Source organism: Xiphophorus maculatus, chromosome 13 (assembly GCF_002775205.1).
Source record: "Xiphophorus maculatus strain JP 163 A chromosome 13, X_maculatus-5.0-male, whole genome shotgun sequence".
NCBI classification, from domain to species: Eukaryota; Metazoa; Chordata; class Actinopteri; order Cyprinodontiformes; family Poeciliidae; genus Xiphophorus; species Xiphophorus maculatus.
In genome coordinates this window covers 17,856,746-17,874,297 of record NC_036455.1, presented here as the reverse complement: position 1 = coordinate 17,874,297, position 17,552 = coordinate 17,856,746, and the positions used below count along the sequence as shown (strand labels likewise).

At 40.2% G+C, this 17,552-nt stretch overlaps 2 protein-coding genes across 2 annotated transcripts; both read right to left on the bottom strand.

Annotated features, from left to right (window-relative positions):
- Window positions 1–2,653: 2,653 nt before the first annotated feature.
- On the bottom strand, window positions 2,654–4,658 carry txnl4a (thioredoxin like 4A). Its single transcript, XM_005812191.3, has 4 exons — window positions 4,498–4,658; window positions 4,126–4,305; window positions 3,276–3,379; window positions 2,654–3,152 (listed from the first exon to the last, which is right to left on the bottom strand). Exons 2-4 carry the CDS (start codon window positions 4,276–4,278, stop codon window positions 2,981–2,983), a joined length of 429 nt encoding a protein of 142 aa, XP_005812248.1. The 5' UTR covers window positions 4,279–4,305; window positions 4,498–4,658; the 3' UTR covers window positions 2,654–2,980.
- A 1,005-nt stretch (window positions 4,659–5,663) lies between these two features.
- On the bottom strand, window positions 5,664–16,967 carry LOC102236280 (E3 ubiquitin-protein ligase znrf2). The gene is made up of 4 exons (XM_014473751.2): window positions 16,132–16,967; window positions 12,254–12,349; window positions 9,200–9,305; window positions 5,664–6,643 (listed from the first exon to the last, which is right to left on the bottom strand). Exons 1-4 carry the CDS (start codon window positions 16,448–16,450, stop codon window positions 6,586–6,588), a joined length of 579 nt encoding a protein of 192 aa, XP_014329237.1. The 5' UTR covers window positions 16,451–16,967; the 3' UTR covers window positions 5,664–6,585.
- Between the last annotated feature and the right edge of the window lie 585 nt (window positions 16,968–17,552).

Sequence of the window (17,552 nt, the reverse complement as noted above, 5' to 3'; positions counted from 1 at the left end):
CTGCAAATGGAGAAGAATGTGGCCGGGTCTGACTGGGGCATAATCGGGTAAAGCCTCGTCCCTGGAGACGTAGTCTGGTAAAATCCAGCCACTTGCTCTCCGTTTTGATTCGTGCAGAAGGTCTGGACCCTCGGCTTTTGGGAAACGATTGCTTGGGTGGACTCTGTTGAAGTTTAAAATTGTACCCAATTGCTATCGTTTGGGCGCCAGTCCGACACTTTGAAACTTACCGGAAACAGCCTGCCGACGCAAATTGAAAGGGCTTCGTTTACGTCCTCCGCTGCCATTGCTAAAACTACAGGGAGACTACAACTCTAAAATGGTGCCGAAAATTAGCGTCATTGTTCACAACTTCTCCTTCTGTTCGCTGATTGGCCCAGTTGAAATTCTACCGGAGAAATCCACTTTAATGGGAGGAAGCCGAAATGGCACACTGAACGGAGATTGAAAGATGACAAAAATCAACGATTCTAGCAGTGAATATGTACTAGTCAGCATGTTTAATGTATGTTAAGATCAGACCGAGCAAACAGTTGCTGGGTAGAAACAAAACGTCAAAGCTTTATTTGTGTATGCATCCGTGTGAGTGCCAGTATGGAAGTCGGCAGGGAGGTAAGGGGGGTACGGTGTCCCAGAAACTGGCAAATGTCCTGTTCCCTTCCCCCCGCCCCTTACTGAGTATCCACATGGATAGTGACAGACCTGGAAAGCAAGAGACACACAGGGGATGGCAGGATGCCAGTGTGTCTTCCCCCTGGCGCCCGGATCATCTCCCCTCATTCAAACACTATCAGTTGAAACCAGATTACGGATTAAACGGCTTTACAACATATGAGCGTGCATATTCCCCATATCGTCCATAGGAAAAGCTGCTTCTTCTTCTTCTGTCTGTCTTTACCCCTCGCTGTGTTTTACTGTACGTCCCACCTCACCTCTTCTCACGTCTAGACTGGAGTTAGTCACCATCCCTTAGTTGTCTGGACTTGCTTCCCCTGAGGCTGAGCTGATTAACTCTAATAGGGAATAACAATGCATGATAATGTGAATTATAATGGACCAATGGCGGCGGCCTTTTGCCCCATGCTCCATATGAAAACAGCGGCTTAGGAATGGTGTGCATGAGTCCTGCAGGGACGGGCCAGACAAAGCCATGCCAGACTCCGGGTTAATGTAACTGGAAAGGACGCAGGACGCCTGGAGGGGGTTGTTGTGGGCCCTCAACATGGCGTACACACAGACAAACATGAGAATACGAGCTTCTTTTCTACTACAGACATGTTTCTGATGGTCAGAGTGCAGACTTTAGAGCTATCAGGTCATGTTGTAGCTGCGGCTGTCTCTTGGTGTGCCTACAGCCAAGTTATTGCAGCAGCCAGAACAGTTGGTTGCCTCTTTTCCTCTGCTCAAACGCTGTTCAGTTGCCAGCTGGTAGCTGCTGCCACCTCAGCACCTCCTCATGAGGCCATTGGTCAGTGTACTTTGTCTAAGCCTCAAAGTGAAGACGCAAACAGTGACTTTTACATCTTATACCTCCTAATTTGTCTGAGGGAGGAACTATGGTTGTTTTCTCTAATTGTTTCTCATGGAGTAGAAGATAGACTTAATTTCTGTAACTTAGGTTACGCGAAAAGTGTTTTAACCATAAATGGGGAAGGTCTCGCATCTTCCAAAAGAATCCAAGCAACCTCCATTAACGAACCTGTAACGGTAAAGTATAGAAAGAGAATCTTTCAAAAATCAAAATCGGCAGAACAGACCTCGAAGAAAAACAGAAATCCTCACCGATCAAGAAAAGCCAGATTGGTTCATTTATCAGCATTAAGCGACCGTCTTAGATCAAATCTAGACTGTTCAGTACTCTGGCTCCGTCTAGTGGTGACTTTTTGAGCAGGTGTTTCAAAGCTCCTAAGTATTTCTGTTGAGATAAATTTGTAAAAGGCAACATGGTTGTGCTCAGATAAATGCACTGAAATATGCGTTTTAATAATGTAAAGGCAATAGAAGCTATTAGTTCTGAAAGTTATTTTCTTTGTTCTAATGCAATATCTGCTTTCTGAAAACAAAGAAACTGGTGACACTAGTGATACCTTTTTATTCAGTCCCTTTATATCACAAGGCTGAAAACTATTAGCTAGTTTTATTATTTTATGGAAACGTATGCAGGCAATTTAAAACATGGTCATATAATTCAATACACCAACATCTCTGTGTTAGATATTCTCATAATTGTCTAGTGTAACAAATTTTTTGAGAAACTGAACTTTGGCCTCATCTCTGAATCTAAATAAAATGAAATATTAGAAATATATCACTGTGTGTGTAATGAAGCTATACAAGTTACACTTTCAAAATGAAAAATTGAAATAAACTTCTAAATTGTATTCTAATTTATTGAGACTTACCTGTGAAACAATACAAAAAAAACTTGTCTGTAAGATAAAAAAGGAAATAAAATCAAAGTGAGTAGTATGAAAGCAGAATGTGCATGATTGTATCCTTTAAAGTTACATCTGTCCATTTCTCTTTAATTAGCATAACTTTAAATCTTATAAAAACTTAAGACCTGCTCTTGCTTCTTTGACATCATATTCCATTCTACATACTGCAGTTTTAAACTCATTTTAAGCAAATAAAAAAATCAGCAGACTGAAAGTGTTTTAAAGTAGAAATTCATATTTTTTACAACAGTCAAATAAGAGGCCATATACAACGCGTCTGATCTGTTTTACTCTTATTTCACAGAAATAAGATTTCGAAAAACACAGGACACAACCTAATATTCATGAAATGGTGGAAAAACATGAAACAAACAGTAACAAAACCCTAGATGAGGATCCTCTCCTCCTTCATCGACAAAGCAAAAATAAAATCAATTTTGTTTCGCTTTCCGTTACTTACTGTCTCTCTGTTGTCAAACTATCAAATGGGAAAAGGCAAACACTGAACAAAAGAGGCAGGCAAAGGAAAAAAATAAATAAAATCAATATCTGTATTTAGTGGAATAATCCTTGGGAGACACCACTAAACCTCTTCCTTTCCGCGCTCCTCGGTACACTGTTTCAACAATGTCTATCATCTCCTGCTTGTCCTCTATGATCCAGTTGATCTTGTTGTTGTTACCGGTGCCCAGATCAATCATGATGTGTTTGTTCCTGGGAAACACAGAAACGTCATCGTTTAACACCAGGAGACGGAATCTGTGTCCGTGGTTGCCGCGCACCGTCCGTCCATTCAACCGTCGCGTCACAAACGCTGACCCCCAGAGAATGACCTACCTGAAGAAGAACATGATGGTGCACGGGTCGTACAACTCGTACATTTTGTTGAAATCGGGCACTTCTGTGATGTCCACGAGGTAAATGACCGCAAAGTTTTTGACCTGGGCGAAAGAAAGAAACGTTTATTGCAAACTGTGTCCAACAAAACCAGCAGAACGGTAGAAGAAAAAAAAAAAAAAAAGACAAGCCACAAAGTAAAAGTCAACTATGCCGGTGTTAAAAAAACTAGGGGTGCACTGACAAGTCTGTCCGAATTTCCTCAATTTTGGGAGATCGCAAAAAACTTGAGAAACTGATCCTATCTGACGCTGCAAAGATCTTTAGCAACTTCAGCCAGAAAACTGCAATCGGTGCATCTCTAATCAAAACTCAATGAATGTTTTACTTTTAAATGTTTAGCATGGCCTCTAAGCAAAGATTTTGTAGTTTGTGTATCTCATCTTCCCTTTAGTTTCTTTTAAATAGAGGTTGATTGCCTTGTGTAAGAATGGTACTTATAAACCAGTTTACAAATTAATTGTCTAGAAAATGGCCACAAAACATTGACTGGCGTATCTCTAGTAAGCTGTTAACTACGTGATGAGTACCGAAGTTAATAATCAGAAACCCGTAAGAAACAGCGACCTCTGCTGGTGATACTGGGTCTCGTTACAAAAAAAAACCCGTCTAAATTTAGCAATAACTGAAATGTTTCACATAAATATGTGTAGTTCAGTGAAAAGCGGGTTTGACCTGACAACACGAAGTTAAACCCGTTTCAAAACCCAATAAAGCAGCAGGTTATTCTAAGGAGCAAACTTTGGATGCTGCTCCGGCGAGAGCAAAGACGCCAACGAACTAATCAAACCTTTTCAGCGATGCTGTAAAGAACCTCGTCCATTTTCATACACGTCGGGTCCCAGTCGTGTCCGAAGCGGATGACCAGGACTCGGTCCTCCTCAGACAGGATGGCTTGGTCCACCTGCCAGCCATTGTGGAGATGTGGCAACATGTACGACATCTTGATTCAAAGAAAGCGGCTTCCAACCTGCAGGTCAGTACATCCGAGTTTTAAGGTTGAGGGGGGAAGACAGACGGACACGAAACAAACACAATGCACTGGTCTGAGTAGCTAAACGTAGCTAGCGCTGGGTAATGTTAGCTGAGGAAAAATCTGGAAGAAACAGAAAAGAAACCCTAGAGGAAGCACAACTCTGACCAAATTAATATAAAAACTCACCTTAAATGAACGAGTGCGTGTTATGTATCGAAATAAATGCCCAACTACCGAGTAAAGTAACACAGTAATGTTTTTAAAAAAGCTATTTGTTGTTGAATGTTGCCTGTCTTGGACGTCTCGTCGCGTCAAACAAACGTCCCAGGACTAGCCATGACGTCATAAAACTAGCGACAAGGTAGCCGCGACTTATGTACGTCATGTTTTTTTAAATATATATATAACAAATTTTTACCCTTTCAAACTCAGAAAAGGGTTTTATTAAACAGTTTTTTAATTAACAATTGTTCTTAATAAAACATTTTTAATAAAATTTTTTTAATAACAGTTGTTGAACCGTTTTTATTTTTTTTTAAAATTGAGGTTTAACGAGCAATGTTTCAGTAAGTTACAAATTGTAAAACGCCAGCACTGGCGTAGAAAAAAACCATTTCGGTTCTATCTAAATGCTGCAAAAAACATTATTAATCAATAATATAAAGATAAAGATAGACTCATTCAGGAATACTTTAACTCTGCTTAACCTGTACATTCAAATTTCAATGTGGATCACACATTGAAATTGTGTGACCAATCACAACCAAGTTGTGATTGGTTGTAATATTATTTTTTGGCAAATTTTCAAATTATACATAAATCACTAAAATTTAATATAAGGCAAACTGTAAACAGCTGGATAAAACCCACCTTTGCATATTTAAGAAACAGTAGAGATGTATATTTAAAAATTGGGCAATAAAACCAATTTAAAATGTAAAAATTTAAGGTTTAAAAAGTAAAGTCAGCTTTTATTAGCAATAACAGGAATACTTTTTTGGTGAAATCCAACATTTACTTGAAACAATCTCTTTTCGTTGGGGGGTAAATAATTAGGCATTTTTTATTTTAAATAAAATCACTCGTGGCATAATTATCATTTAAATGTCCTGATACTTCTTACATTTCCTCATAATATGGACTCTAAAAGACTAAAAAGTAAAAAAGGTGCAATAGGTTTTCTTCCACCTTACTTAAAATTTTGTTGTTGTGAGATTACACGTTGAAATCATTTTTAGGTCTTATCAGGCAGTGGTGCCAGGAAATGTACCTGTGCCAATACATTGTAGTATCTAAATTATTTTATCCTGTTTGAAATCTTCTCTCAAAAGACAAAGAACCTTTGCTCCCGCGTTGTCTTTTAATCAAGGGCTTATTTTATTCAACGCATATGGTACACGGAAACCTAAAACAGTTCTTTCACCAGAAAAAAGACACAAACATAAAAACATTTATTGTTGTGCGATTCATTACAGTACAAACAGGAGAGAACGACAGACAACGGACAGGCTCAAAGGTTAAAGAAAACTTTCCAGTCTATGACATAGCAGCACATTATGGCACTCCTTAGAGCGAGTATAAATCACCATTAGATATGTCCGAACCGTTCTTTAGCTTCAACACTACAACTACACAGTCACATCACTGTGCTACCAAATGGTCACATGATTAATGGAGCGCAACAATCTCATGTTAGACAATTTGGTTTAGGAGACATGATTGTTTAACAAAGGACACCGGTAGCCAAACAATAATAATAAATTGGACCTACTCACTGACTAGCATCAACACAGCAATCAATCCCTTAAAGCATATATACGCTTCGCTTGAAATTCTGTTTGGCTAATTTTCATATTGCACAACATCAACATTCTGCCACCAAGCCGAAACCTCCTTCCACCCCGTTGGATCCAGGTCCACTGCTGCAAAGCCGCACCCTGACCCACACAACTGTCTTGATCAGAACCCAGCTTGCGCTCATCCACTTCAGGCCGGCAGATGGCGATTAGGAAAATTCACGGAAATCGGAGAGAAGAAGAAGAAGAAGACGTCTCCGATTGTGGCTCTTGCAACATCGCAGCATAGTAGAGAAACACATCCAAAGTCCATCGGTGTTCGGTGAGGCAATAAGAGGAATCCTGCGTGTCGTAACGTCCCGCAGACCCTGAGGAAAAGTGTGCCGTTTCACTGGACCAGGCAGCTGTTGGGATAAGGTCAGGGTGCACAGTCGGCCTCGGCGATGAACTGCTGAATGAAGCTGCGCTTCTGCAGCTCCTAGTCGGCGGGATGCTCCGGACAGGAGCGATTCACCTGAAACCACTCGTCTATGCACCTGGGGGAAAAAAAACAATATAAAAAAAAGAAGAGGTCATTAATATCTTGTCCCTAATAAAAAATAAAAATTGGAATTACAAACCGAGCCATTCCTTTTGCTTTAAGAATCTCTTTACAAAGACACTAAACTGCTCCTCAACTCCTGAAAGGCCTTGCTAGCAGTTCAGGTTAGTAAGCTAGTTAGCTAGCCTGAGTAATGCTTGGACAAATTCACCTGGAACAAGACTCCAGAATCAAATTTACCACAAAAGAAACTGGGAGCGACTCCGACAGTCGCCAGTTACAACTTGTAAAGCCATTTCAATATGGCCGCTCCACGCATCAACAACAGCAAGCTTCAGTGGAAGCATGTTTATCTTACGAGACAGGCATGTAGGAGTGCGTCTAAAATCAATGTTACACGTAGCTTCTGCAGCTCTCAACTGAACATATTAAATGTTCTCTTTGCTTATGGAAAATAAAGCTTAAAATGATGTTCGTAACAAGTACCACGAACAATGTCTATGGACGTCGCCGTATTGAAGTGCAGCCTTCTCTGACCAGGGTAACTGGAGCACAGCGTCAGCTACCAGTAAAGAACATTACTGACATCCGGTCCTCAGTCCTTACATTTTACTTCACTAATACACACCTGTAACAGTAATCATACACCTAAAATTTGTTGGTTTTTTCACATCTTCTGCCTATGCTACCACAAATATGATAGAACAAGTGAAGTGAACTTGATGGAGGAATTTAAAATTGTATTTATTTGTTTATTTATTTATTTATGTTTTAACAAAAGCAATAAGTAAGTAATTATTGAAAGACAACCTTAAAAATATCTGTTTGAAGTGCGTGAAGCACAAACATGTCTAGGATAATCTAAACACTCTTCAGAGTCTATGTCCAAAATGATCCTTACCCCCAGCAAATTTAGCTTTAAAGTCATCTTTTAATTTTTACCAACATGGTTTTTTTTCAGTTCACAAGCTTACATTAGATTTCAGTTTCCTACTGTATAGAATCCCAATAAAGTACACAGAAATTTGCAACTATAATGTTATAGGCATTGTATGTATGTACTTCTAATTTTATGCAACAAGAAAGTTTTTTTTTTCTCCCGCTCACTGCAGCATGTGTTTGATACAGCAAGAAAAAATATTTTAGACACTATAAACTCCAAATGACATTTCCACTTGATCCTGGCTTCCCTCATTCCATTTAACCTATTTTACTTTATCGATCGGTTTGTCTTGTTCAGATGAAACAAAACTAGTTCATAAGGAGACTCTTACTCCAGAGGCCGATTCTGGATCTTGTGATTGAAAACTCCAGAGTAACTGCTTTGGTTGCTAGGGAATTATGTCGTTGTCACTCCCATTCTTTTACGATCCATCTTAGCATGAAAGATTAGAAAGATGACAAAACAGGCGGTCTGATTCTGATCACCAACATGGAGGATCTCTGGCGCGTTCTTTTTCTACTTTCCTCATAATTAGCAGATATTTTTTGGGCAGCTCATTCTCATCCTGGAACAGTAAGTGAACGCAGTACAGACCCGGACTCTGTTGGGTATCTGACAGTCGAATGAGAATCTTGAAAGGAGTCCAAAGGACCTGAGTGAAGTTGGCCCCCCCACCTTCTTCAAATTAGACAAAATTGGTGTCAATCAACTCGGCTACGTTTGTGCTGGTTTGTGCAGCAAAGATTTTTGTTTGTGCTGCATCGGTTTTGAAGATATTAAGGAAAGGGTAAAGGTCAAAAGGTCAACCAGCCCCCCCACCTTCTTCAAATCAGACGAAATGGGTGTCAATCAACTCGGCTACATTTGTGCTGGTTTGTGCAGCAAAGACTTTCATTTGTGCAGCTATCATTTTAAAGATATTAAGAGGGCTGGTTGACCTTTGATGACCTCTAAAACATTTCTTAATATCTTTAAAATGATAGCAGCACAAACAAAAATCTTTGCTGCACAAACCAGCACAAACGTAGCCGAATTGATTGACACCCATTTCGTCTGATTTGAAGAAGGTGGGGGGCTGGTTGACCTTTGATGACCTCTAAAAACATGTCTTTATATCTTTAAAATGATAGCGGCACAAACGAAAATTTTTGCTGCACAAACCAGCACAAACGTAGCCGAGTTGATTGACACCAATTTTGTCTAATTTGAAGAAGGTGGGGGGGCCAACTTCACTCAGGTGTCCAAAGGGACCAAACGTAAGGCGTCAATCGTTTATCAGTTTTGGGGAAATCTTTGTCACTTTAATTAGATTCAGTCAGCAGCTGATTTGCAGTATTGGTAAATGAGTAACAGAGTGAAAGGGTGTCTGTATGGTTGAGTGGAGTCTCGCTCCAGATAACTATGGTCTATCGCAAGTGTTAGCATACTGGGTGGCACACTAACAAGATATGTCTAATTTCCCTTTGAGATTAAGAAAGTATTTTGAATTCGATTCAAGAGCAGAGGACCAGGCCTTCAGTTTTCTGTTAATAACATGCGGTCACTGAGCACTGCAACAAACAAACTCACTTTCTCTCTTTTCACTTCCACATATTTGAGTGTTTTTACCCCTTGTGGTAGATGCAGAGGCAGGGCAGCCTGGCAATGGTGTCTCCCTGCTCCAGCTCGTCTAAGCAGATCGTACATTCCCCGGAGTCTCTCGATAGGATGTCCTCTGAGAAAGAGACAAAACGCGCAAACTGAGCACAGAGCTACACAACGCACCAAAAAGCAAAAACTAAAAATCAATCAATCAATGAAGTACTTTGCATCATAAAAAAACACACAAATCAACCTCTTGGCGTTCACATTTTGTCTCCTTACAGATTAAAGAGGATGTGAGCAGTTCCAAAAATAGCAAGGGAACAGATAAATGTCTCGGAATGGCCTAGTCCAAGTGCACATCTTGGATCAAATGAGTCAGAATAAACCTTGTTAGATATTTTTGTTTCATGAAAACAAATCTGAGTTTTGGAGTTTAACTGCCATCAATCTTTTTTGTTTTTTAATACAAATTTAAAAATAGCAATGATAATAAGAGCAGCTCTTCTGAAAGAGATGAAGCTATAATTCAGTGTCCGACTTTTTTCATGTGTATTTTGTTTAAGGTAGCAGAATTTGAAATGAAGGTCAATACTTTGGCAACAGCCTGTATCTGATCGTTTTAAGGACTCTAAACAGGCTCCATCATGTACAAAATTTAGCTTTACTTCACATTGTAGTATTAATTTTTTTTATTCTTAATTTTCTCAGTCAGCTTAAAAGTAGAAATATCCTCTGATCATCTCCTGTCCTTTTTTTCTCCTATTTATATACCAAGGTACACAACTACTAAGCATATTGTAGTATTTTTAATATAAAACTCTTCCACTCCTTTTTAAATTTAAATGTAACTGATTCTGTAAATAAGCTTGGATTTATCTTTCAGAGAATACAAAAGGAAAAGGTTTTCAAACTGCATGTGGGCTTCACCAGAGTGAAACAAAAGGCAGGCTCCATCACAAAGTTCTTCTTACGTACAAAGTCTAGCGCAGGTAAAGAATGGAGCAGCAGTTGTGCAGATCCTCCACATCTGCATGGCTACGATAAGCTGATTGACGCCGTTCAGCAGTTGCTCTGGATTTGCACATTTATCAGCAACATGCACACTGACACCGTGTGTGTGGGTGTGTGTGTGTGTGTGTGCGCGAATAAGCAAATGCAGCGCCGCAGAACAAAAGAGGAATCCACCGCCGCTGGCATTCAGGCAAACAGCGACGAGCCGACGAAAGAGGCCCGCACCTCATGCTCCACATGGCAACCGTCTGCTTCTGATGTTTTCTAAACGTCTTTCCTGTGCGTTGCTTCGTGCAGGTGCTGCGCACGCTGCTTAGGCATTCAGCTGCGTCACGCGTTTGTATTAGTTTCCTCTTCCATCTCTTTCTTGTGGGTTGGCAAAAATGCAAAGAGTAAAATTTCTTGACGATTTCAATCGTGTCAAGCCGCAAACGCAAAGCGATGGCTACCTGGATTTTGAGCGTTTCTAGATGTGCGAGTCAAAACGTAGCGTTGTCTGTTGAGTTTTTCCACGGACTGAGTTTGTATTGTGCAAATTCCACATATGCAGATGACGATCCGCTCTGGTCTTAAGGACCATTGATATCCTACAAAGGACTGATACAGAGTTCCAGCCTGCAAGAGCCAGAGGCCACAAACCGGGTTGCAATGAAAAAATATCTTCAAAGAGAGAAAGGGAGTAGAGGGGGGAAAGTTCTTCGTCAACAATCATGCACCCATCCAACTGTATGCGTCAACACTGGGTTGACTTTTTGCCTAAATGAAACCGTGTTGTCTAGACACCGACTAAACAAAATGAAATTTCAGTTTTAGCTAGTGGCTACATTCAGAGACAGCTGGCTTTTAAGGGTTGATTAGTGCAATTGAGTCTGTGGATTTTTGGCGGTGCTTTGCATTCTGGATGCATGTGGGGGGCTGCTTGTGAGTGTCTTTGGAAATTCACATAAAAATCTTTCTATGAGTAACATGCCAGTGAGCACTAGGTAGTGTAATACCTAGTGGTGGGCACACTTCCACTAACCCGCTAGTAGCGGAGCTAGTTATACGTTTAGCGCTTTTGCTAGTTTTAAAAAAAACGTTTAGCACACTTCGCTTCCCCTAAATGAATAAATCGTTTTAGTGTTCTCTAACAGCTAGCCGACACCGGTATTAAGGTTTTGGTCATCGACTGTTAAGAATACTTCAAACAGTAAGACGACATCGATGTTAATGCTCATGTTTTCAAAAGAGAACAAGATATAAACACAAATACAAAATCTAAGGGCTTTATAGAAAAGGTAAATTATAGCATAAAAATTTAATTGGTACTCGAGGGTTTTAGTCTTGGAAGGGCAGATCAAATTTGAATTGAAATTAGTGCTTTAGCATTTATTGATAATTACTGCTTTAGGTTTAGCGCAACTAACCTTTCATCTAGCGGTAATTTGACCGGATAATCATAACGATTGTTTTATGGGCCTCTAATGGTACCTACAGAGATGCAGCTGCTATTCTTCATAGCCAAAATATTAATATCACACAAACAGCATGCTTCTTTATAATTTTTGCAACCACCTTCTGCTTTTTTTATAGTTCCCTACGGCCCGGGTTCCCCGCTGTTCCCTCTAGATGTTGTTTTTGACACTTCAGCACAAATATGAACAACTACAGCAAATCGAAGTTGGACCGTCACGGGTCTGAGGTGGGGGAGTAAATATATATATGTGCCTTATTGGTTATTGTGGGCTCGCAAATGCTCCAGCACACTGGAATCACATGAATGGCTCCTTATCAGGCCTCAGCAGAACTCGATAACACGGTCAGGATGTAATTCAACCCCTTGATTTGCTCGCACTGGTTACTTATGCAAGCAAAATCAGAAGTAATCAGTTTCTTCAAATGTTGAAGAAAATATTTTGATGCTGTTAAAGAAAACTCAAACATTGATTAAAAGTAAAGTCAGCTCACATATTGTTCTGCGTCTCTCTAAAGCAGAAAGGGGAAGATAAAGAAAAACTCGTCACGTCTGCTGTATCATAACAGAAAACAACTTTCAGAACCGCTCCCTTCCCCCGCGCCAGAACTTACTGTTGTAGGTAAGGCGTGTTTTGCTGAAGCACACGAGCAGGTGCTTCTCTATTTCATCTGCTGCCATAAACTTGGAGCAAACTGGACAGTGGAACCCTGAAAGTACAAAAGAAGATTAGGACCCATAATTAACATTAAAAAAAGAAACTTTAGTAACCCCTAAGGAACATACAAGTCTCTTCAAAGAGTCACTACTGATGGTGACGGCAGGAGCTGTCTCCAGCAGCAGTCTGTGTTACAGCACATCTTATTTATCCTCTGGCTGAAGACGATTTGTTGTTGTATGACAGTCTGCTAAGGAGCATGTTCAGGTTTGTAGCTCTATCTATAGATTGATGTGCAACATTTAGCATGTGTTAGATCTATGACTTGGACTATGAAATACATAAACAAACAAAATAAAATAAAAATAAACAAGTTATATTCTGGCTCTAGACTTAGGGACGCCGTCCACTGCTTGAAGTCTTTAGTAGGATTTCTTCCAAAATGATCCTGTTTTTTCATCCATCTGTCTTTCCGTCTATGTTATCCTGCTTTAATGGTAACCAATATTTAGTGTTTTCCATTGACGCTAAAAAAAAAAAAAAAAAAATTTGGTCTCAACTGACCAGATCCTCTTCTTCCACATCTACCAATACTACCACTACTACTGATAATAATAATAATAATAATAATAATAATAATAATAATAATAATACTTCATTTAGCACTTTTAAACAAATGTTACACAGTGGAAAAAATATATTATGCTAACATCATAAATTACACAAAAAGTACAGCAAATCATTAAAATACATAGCAACATTAGACAAAATTAAATAATGTGAGTTGTCCGAAGTTTGTTTTCTTATCAAAATTCTATCCAATTTTATTTAGGGGTTTTCACTTATGCTACGTGCCGCTTTTTTTTCACATATTTTCACATTAAGATACATTAAGATGTAGCAAAATGTCTGCCAGTCGAAAAGTTACTGTACAGGACATATCAGATATCTTTTCGGATCACGACCGATCCTCCATGTTCTGCTCCAGGCAAAGATTATTAAGCCAACAGCCGCTCAACCTGAGACAGACTGGCCTCTTTTTAGAAGAAGAAGAAACGCAGCATTTGTCCCGCCGTCACTGCGCCTGGTGTCTGCCTCATGCATGTGTCATGTGTTTATAAGGGACTCCGTAAAGTCAGCGTGAGACTCGTTAAGTCACATGGTTCTCATGGGTGGGTGCAAAGGTTACAAATTAGTTTATCAGAGATTAGACTTCCTCATTACCTCTACCAGTAACTTCAGACGAAAAAAAGTGGAGCGAGAGAGAGAGAGATCAGTTTGATTTTTATGGATCTTGTTTGTAAAAGTGTAGCAGGGTTTCCTCTTTCAGCTCCATGACCCTTACAGAGCGAGCTCCCTCGCCTTCCTCCCCCGCTCCCGCTTCGTTGTGCTGGGATCCGGAGACTCCCACTCGTTCAGGAGAAATGGCTAAACCTGCCGATTCAGGAAGTTTGAGTGCGTCCTGCAAGTTTCACTCCGTGTTTGTGTGTGTCCGTGTCAGGCAATGTGTAACCAGCAGGAAGCGCTTATCTGTTGACCTACATAGTGCTCTCTTCCCTCTCAGAGCAACAAAAAAAAAAAAAAAAAAAGCGCAGGCCTGTTTTGCACAACAGAGGAGAAGCAGAAGAAGGACGACAAAGGGCAACGCGGCGCAGCGGCGGCAGAGCCACCTGTGGCTACGATAAATGTGCAGGAGGGCTAAACAAAGGGTTCAGTCATCATACGGCTTTTAAACGGATCCAGGTATCGAATGTCAAATGGAAAAATACCAAGCAGTCGGGACTGCAACCGTAACATCTAATGATTATGAGTAAGAGGTCACAAGATAGCGAGTTCACGAGATGAAAAGAAATTTTTTAGCCATGTTTTGGGGTAAACAAAGACTCTTGTCAATCACGTTTTAACAACAGTGCAGAATATTTTGGCCCAATCCAAATCCAGGGTCCAGAAGACTTCACAAAGAAGAGAAAAGTAGAAAAAGTCTCACTAGTTTAGGAAACTATATCTGTAAATACTTTCAGAAAGACCAAAAGAAGATCTCTGACTTTTACCGTATTTAAATACAGTACAGTTTGACTCAGTGGGCCGTAGGTCAATGTTTCCTCAAACAACAACAACAAAAAACTGCTATTTAGCAAAGCTTAAGAAATTTCTTCACACAAATCTGCTTTTGAGTAAAAAGGTGGCTAACCTTTGAGGTACTACCTACTACGGAAATAATATGAATGCAAAAAAAGTCTTTAAATAAAAGAGATTTTGTGTTGTATCTTAAATTTTCCCTTTGAAGATTTTTTCCCTTTACTTTTTTTCCATGGCTAGTGTCAGGTAATAAAATGACCTCAGTATTTGAATAAGGAATAAATTAAAATATGCTTTAGCAATCCGTATGAGAGACAACATGTGGTTAAGCAGGAAGTACGTGGGCTTCACATAAAGCCACAAAAACAGCCAGTCACAGGGGAGATGTTGGCCATTTCCCAGAAGAAGAATCAATGCTAATATTAGTAGCATGGTCAGGTGGTTTAAAAAAAAAAAAGAACGTGGTTCATTTTTTCTCCGATCAAATATAAGCCAATTTCAGACTTCTACAACAAACAGGTCCAGCAACACAACAAGCTTTACAATATTTTGCTTGTTTAAGTTAAAAACCGTGCTTTTTACTCGAGTGTTTTGCAATTTTTGAAACACATTTTCATCAGTTGAGTTTCTTTATTTTAATTTCCTTTTTTATATATATATATAGTTTGGATCAAAATATATGTTATCTTGTAATTTTGGGTGCACCGATAAATTGGCCCCAATTTCTTTAATTTTGGACGATTGGCCGAAATCAACCTAATGTTCCTCTGCAGCAGTCTGGAAATCAGCTGCTGTCTACTTGCTGTGTTGTGAGAGAGGCTGACTGACAGACTCCGCCCACCAGCTCATGTCCGCACGTGTTCGGTCAGCAATAGTCACCCCACTGCTGCTAACTTCGCAACTCTGTCTCTACATTTAGCAACTTTCAAGACAAAAACAAAGAGCGCATTGATCGAAATCAAAATTGTCAGTTTAGACTTCTTAAAAATTGGTGATCGGTCAAAAAATTGCGATTGGTGCACCCCAAGTTGTCATAGTTACCAAAGCCCAGCCTGATGTTGGGCTCATCAAACTGATGAGGACTTCTTCAATGTGTTTTAAACAAGTATTGATGATCATTATGTGAACAGAACAACTCAAGATCTCAAGAATTACCTATGATTATTCCCCCCAACACAAAAATACATCAACAGTCCCAAAAGGTACGAAATGGGCTGGTTTTCCTATGGTTTAAAATTATTTTAATGTGACGCTAGAGTGACTAAACACAGCACTGCCCCCTCCACCTGTTGCCTTCCACTCAGCAGGTCAGCTGGCTGTAACAAAGTTAGCCCTTTTCTCTCCCTTAATAGGAAGTCAAATTCAGCAGTTTGGAAATATTTGTGTGAGAAACTAATGAAGCGTCACGGATCACTTCTATTAAGAGGTAATGATGCTCCAAGCACTTTGTCTCAAATCTTTAAGCATCGTGAATCTCATGTTGGCCGCTAGAGTGTCAAAACATCTGCTATGATGTGTTGAGCCGATTATAAAGACAGGAAGTAAATGCAGTTGTACTCCATGAAATAAAAAAAACTGTGCAGTGAGGTATGGTTGCTCAAAGTACAGATTAGAGTGAAAAAGATCAAATAATTCACGCAAAACGACGTACCAGACAGATACACATTCAGTTCCCCTATATAAGTGAGATTCCGTCTATGTCTTCCAGAGATTGTTTTTGTTATGGTTGTGCAATCTGTGCTCGGGGGACCTTACCTCCCAGCAGGCGAGGGGACAGGTGAGACGGTAAGGACCCTATGAACAGCCGGTGCGCCTCTGGGGGCAGCTGGCCCTCATCCCCGTCTGGGCCATCCAGACCCTGATGGTGTGACCCCGACCTTCTGCCGGTCGGGATCCTCATCCCGGAGTTGGTGGGCCCTCCGCCCGTGTACCGGATCCGCGGGCCGTCGGGTCCGTTTGTGTACCTAAACCCCGCGAACCCGTCCGCCGCCGGTGAGTTTCCAGACGGGAGGTCTGAGCTGGAGTAAGCCCGAGTTCTGCTGTCCAAAGCGGGGCTGCTCTGCTTGGCCCCCATGCCTGTCTCTTTTACAGGTTTTGTTGTTGCTGCTGCTGCTGCTGCTGTTGTTGTTGTTGTTTTGCGCTGGAAAGTTTGGCGTATTTCAGCCACGACACATGTTCGCGGTGAGTTCAGAAGAGCTGACACTAACAAAGGAAATAAGAGACACGCTGGAGCAGGGCGAGACCGTCGAGGTGATCCAACATCTCAGGAGTTTTTTCCTGCGGTGCGCTCCGTGCGTAAAGTGCGCACTCTCAGCGTCCTAAACTTGATATTCAATTGTTCTGTTTTTCTCCCCAGTTAGCGGAGCCCTTCCCCTTTTCTCAACAAAGAAGAAATGAAGAAGGAAAGAAGAAAAAAAAAAGCTCTGATGAGCCCCACGCCTCCCCTCCCTGCGCCGCAGCCGAACGCAGGAACGCAAATGTTTGCGTAAAGCTCGTCTGGTCCAAGTTTGTTTTTGAGCTTAACTGCGGCCGTCGGGAAGGAAAAATAAAAGCAGGGATTGCCCTCCTCCTCCACCTTCTGTGGCGGGGCGCTTAAGTCAAGCATACTCATAGAAGTCAAATAAACAAGGTCCGCCTTTCAAAAATAAAAGCGTTAAATATGGAAACGTGAACAGTAAAGTGAAGGCTTGGCAGTTTAAATCTGGTCCTAAACTGAGAATTTTCTCTCTGGCGTTCTGGACCACTGTAGTTCCTCCAGATGTTAATATTTAGTTAGCGAGCTAAATATTTAGCCTCAAACTAGATATTTAGCTTGAAACTAAATATTTAGCCAGCAAGCTGTTATTTAGCTTCAAATTAAATTTAGTCTAGTTTAAATATTTTTTGCTTCAAACTAAACTTAGTTTAAAGCAAAAAATAATAGCTTGCTAAATAAATATTTCGCTTCAAGCTAAATATTTTGTGCTAACTAAAAACTAGAAATTCTGCTTGTTAACTAAATATTTTCAAGCTAAGTTGGAAGATAAATATTTACCTTGTCTAAATATTTAATTGGGAAATTATTTGAAATAAATTGCTAACTAGATATTTAGTTTGAAGCTGTGACTTGCTAGCTAAATATTTAATTTTATATTAAAATTAAATATTTAGAGATATTAGAAATATTTAGTTTGCAA

Coding starts and splice junctions, on each gene's coding strand:
- txnl4a (XM_005812191.3), bottom strand. CDS start 4,278: ATGTCGTACATGTTGCCACATCTCCACAATGGCTGGCAGGTGGACCAA. Junction 3,380..4,125: donor TTTACAGCATCGCTGAAAAG/GTTTGATTAGTT, acceptor TCTTTCGCCCAG/GTCAAAAACTTTGCGGTCAT. Junction 3,153..3,275: donor ACCATCATGTTCTTCTTCAG/GTAGGTCATTCT, acceptor TGTGTTTCCCAG/GAACAAACACATCATGATTG.
- LOC102236280 (XM_014473751.2), bottom strand. CDS start 16,450: ATGGGGGCCAAGCAGAGCAGCCCCGCTTTGGACAGCAGAACTCGGGCT. Junction 12,350..16,131: donor GTCCCCTCGCCTGCTGGGAG/GTAAGGTCCCCC, acceptor TTGTACTTTCAG/GGTTCCACTGTCCAGTTTGC. Junction 6,644..9,199: donor CTCTGCATCTACCACAAGGG/GTAAAAACACTC, acceptor TTTTTCCCCCAG/GTGCATAGACGAGTGGTTTC.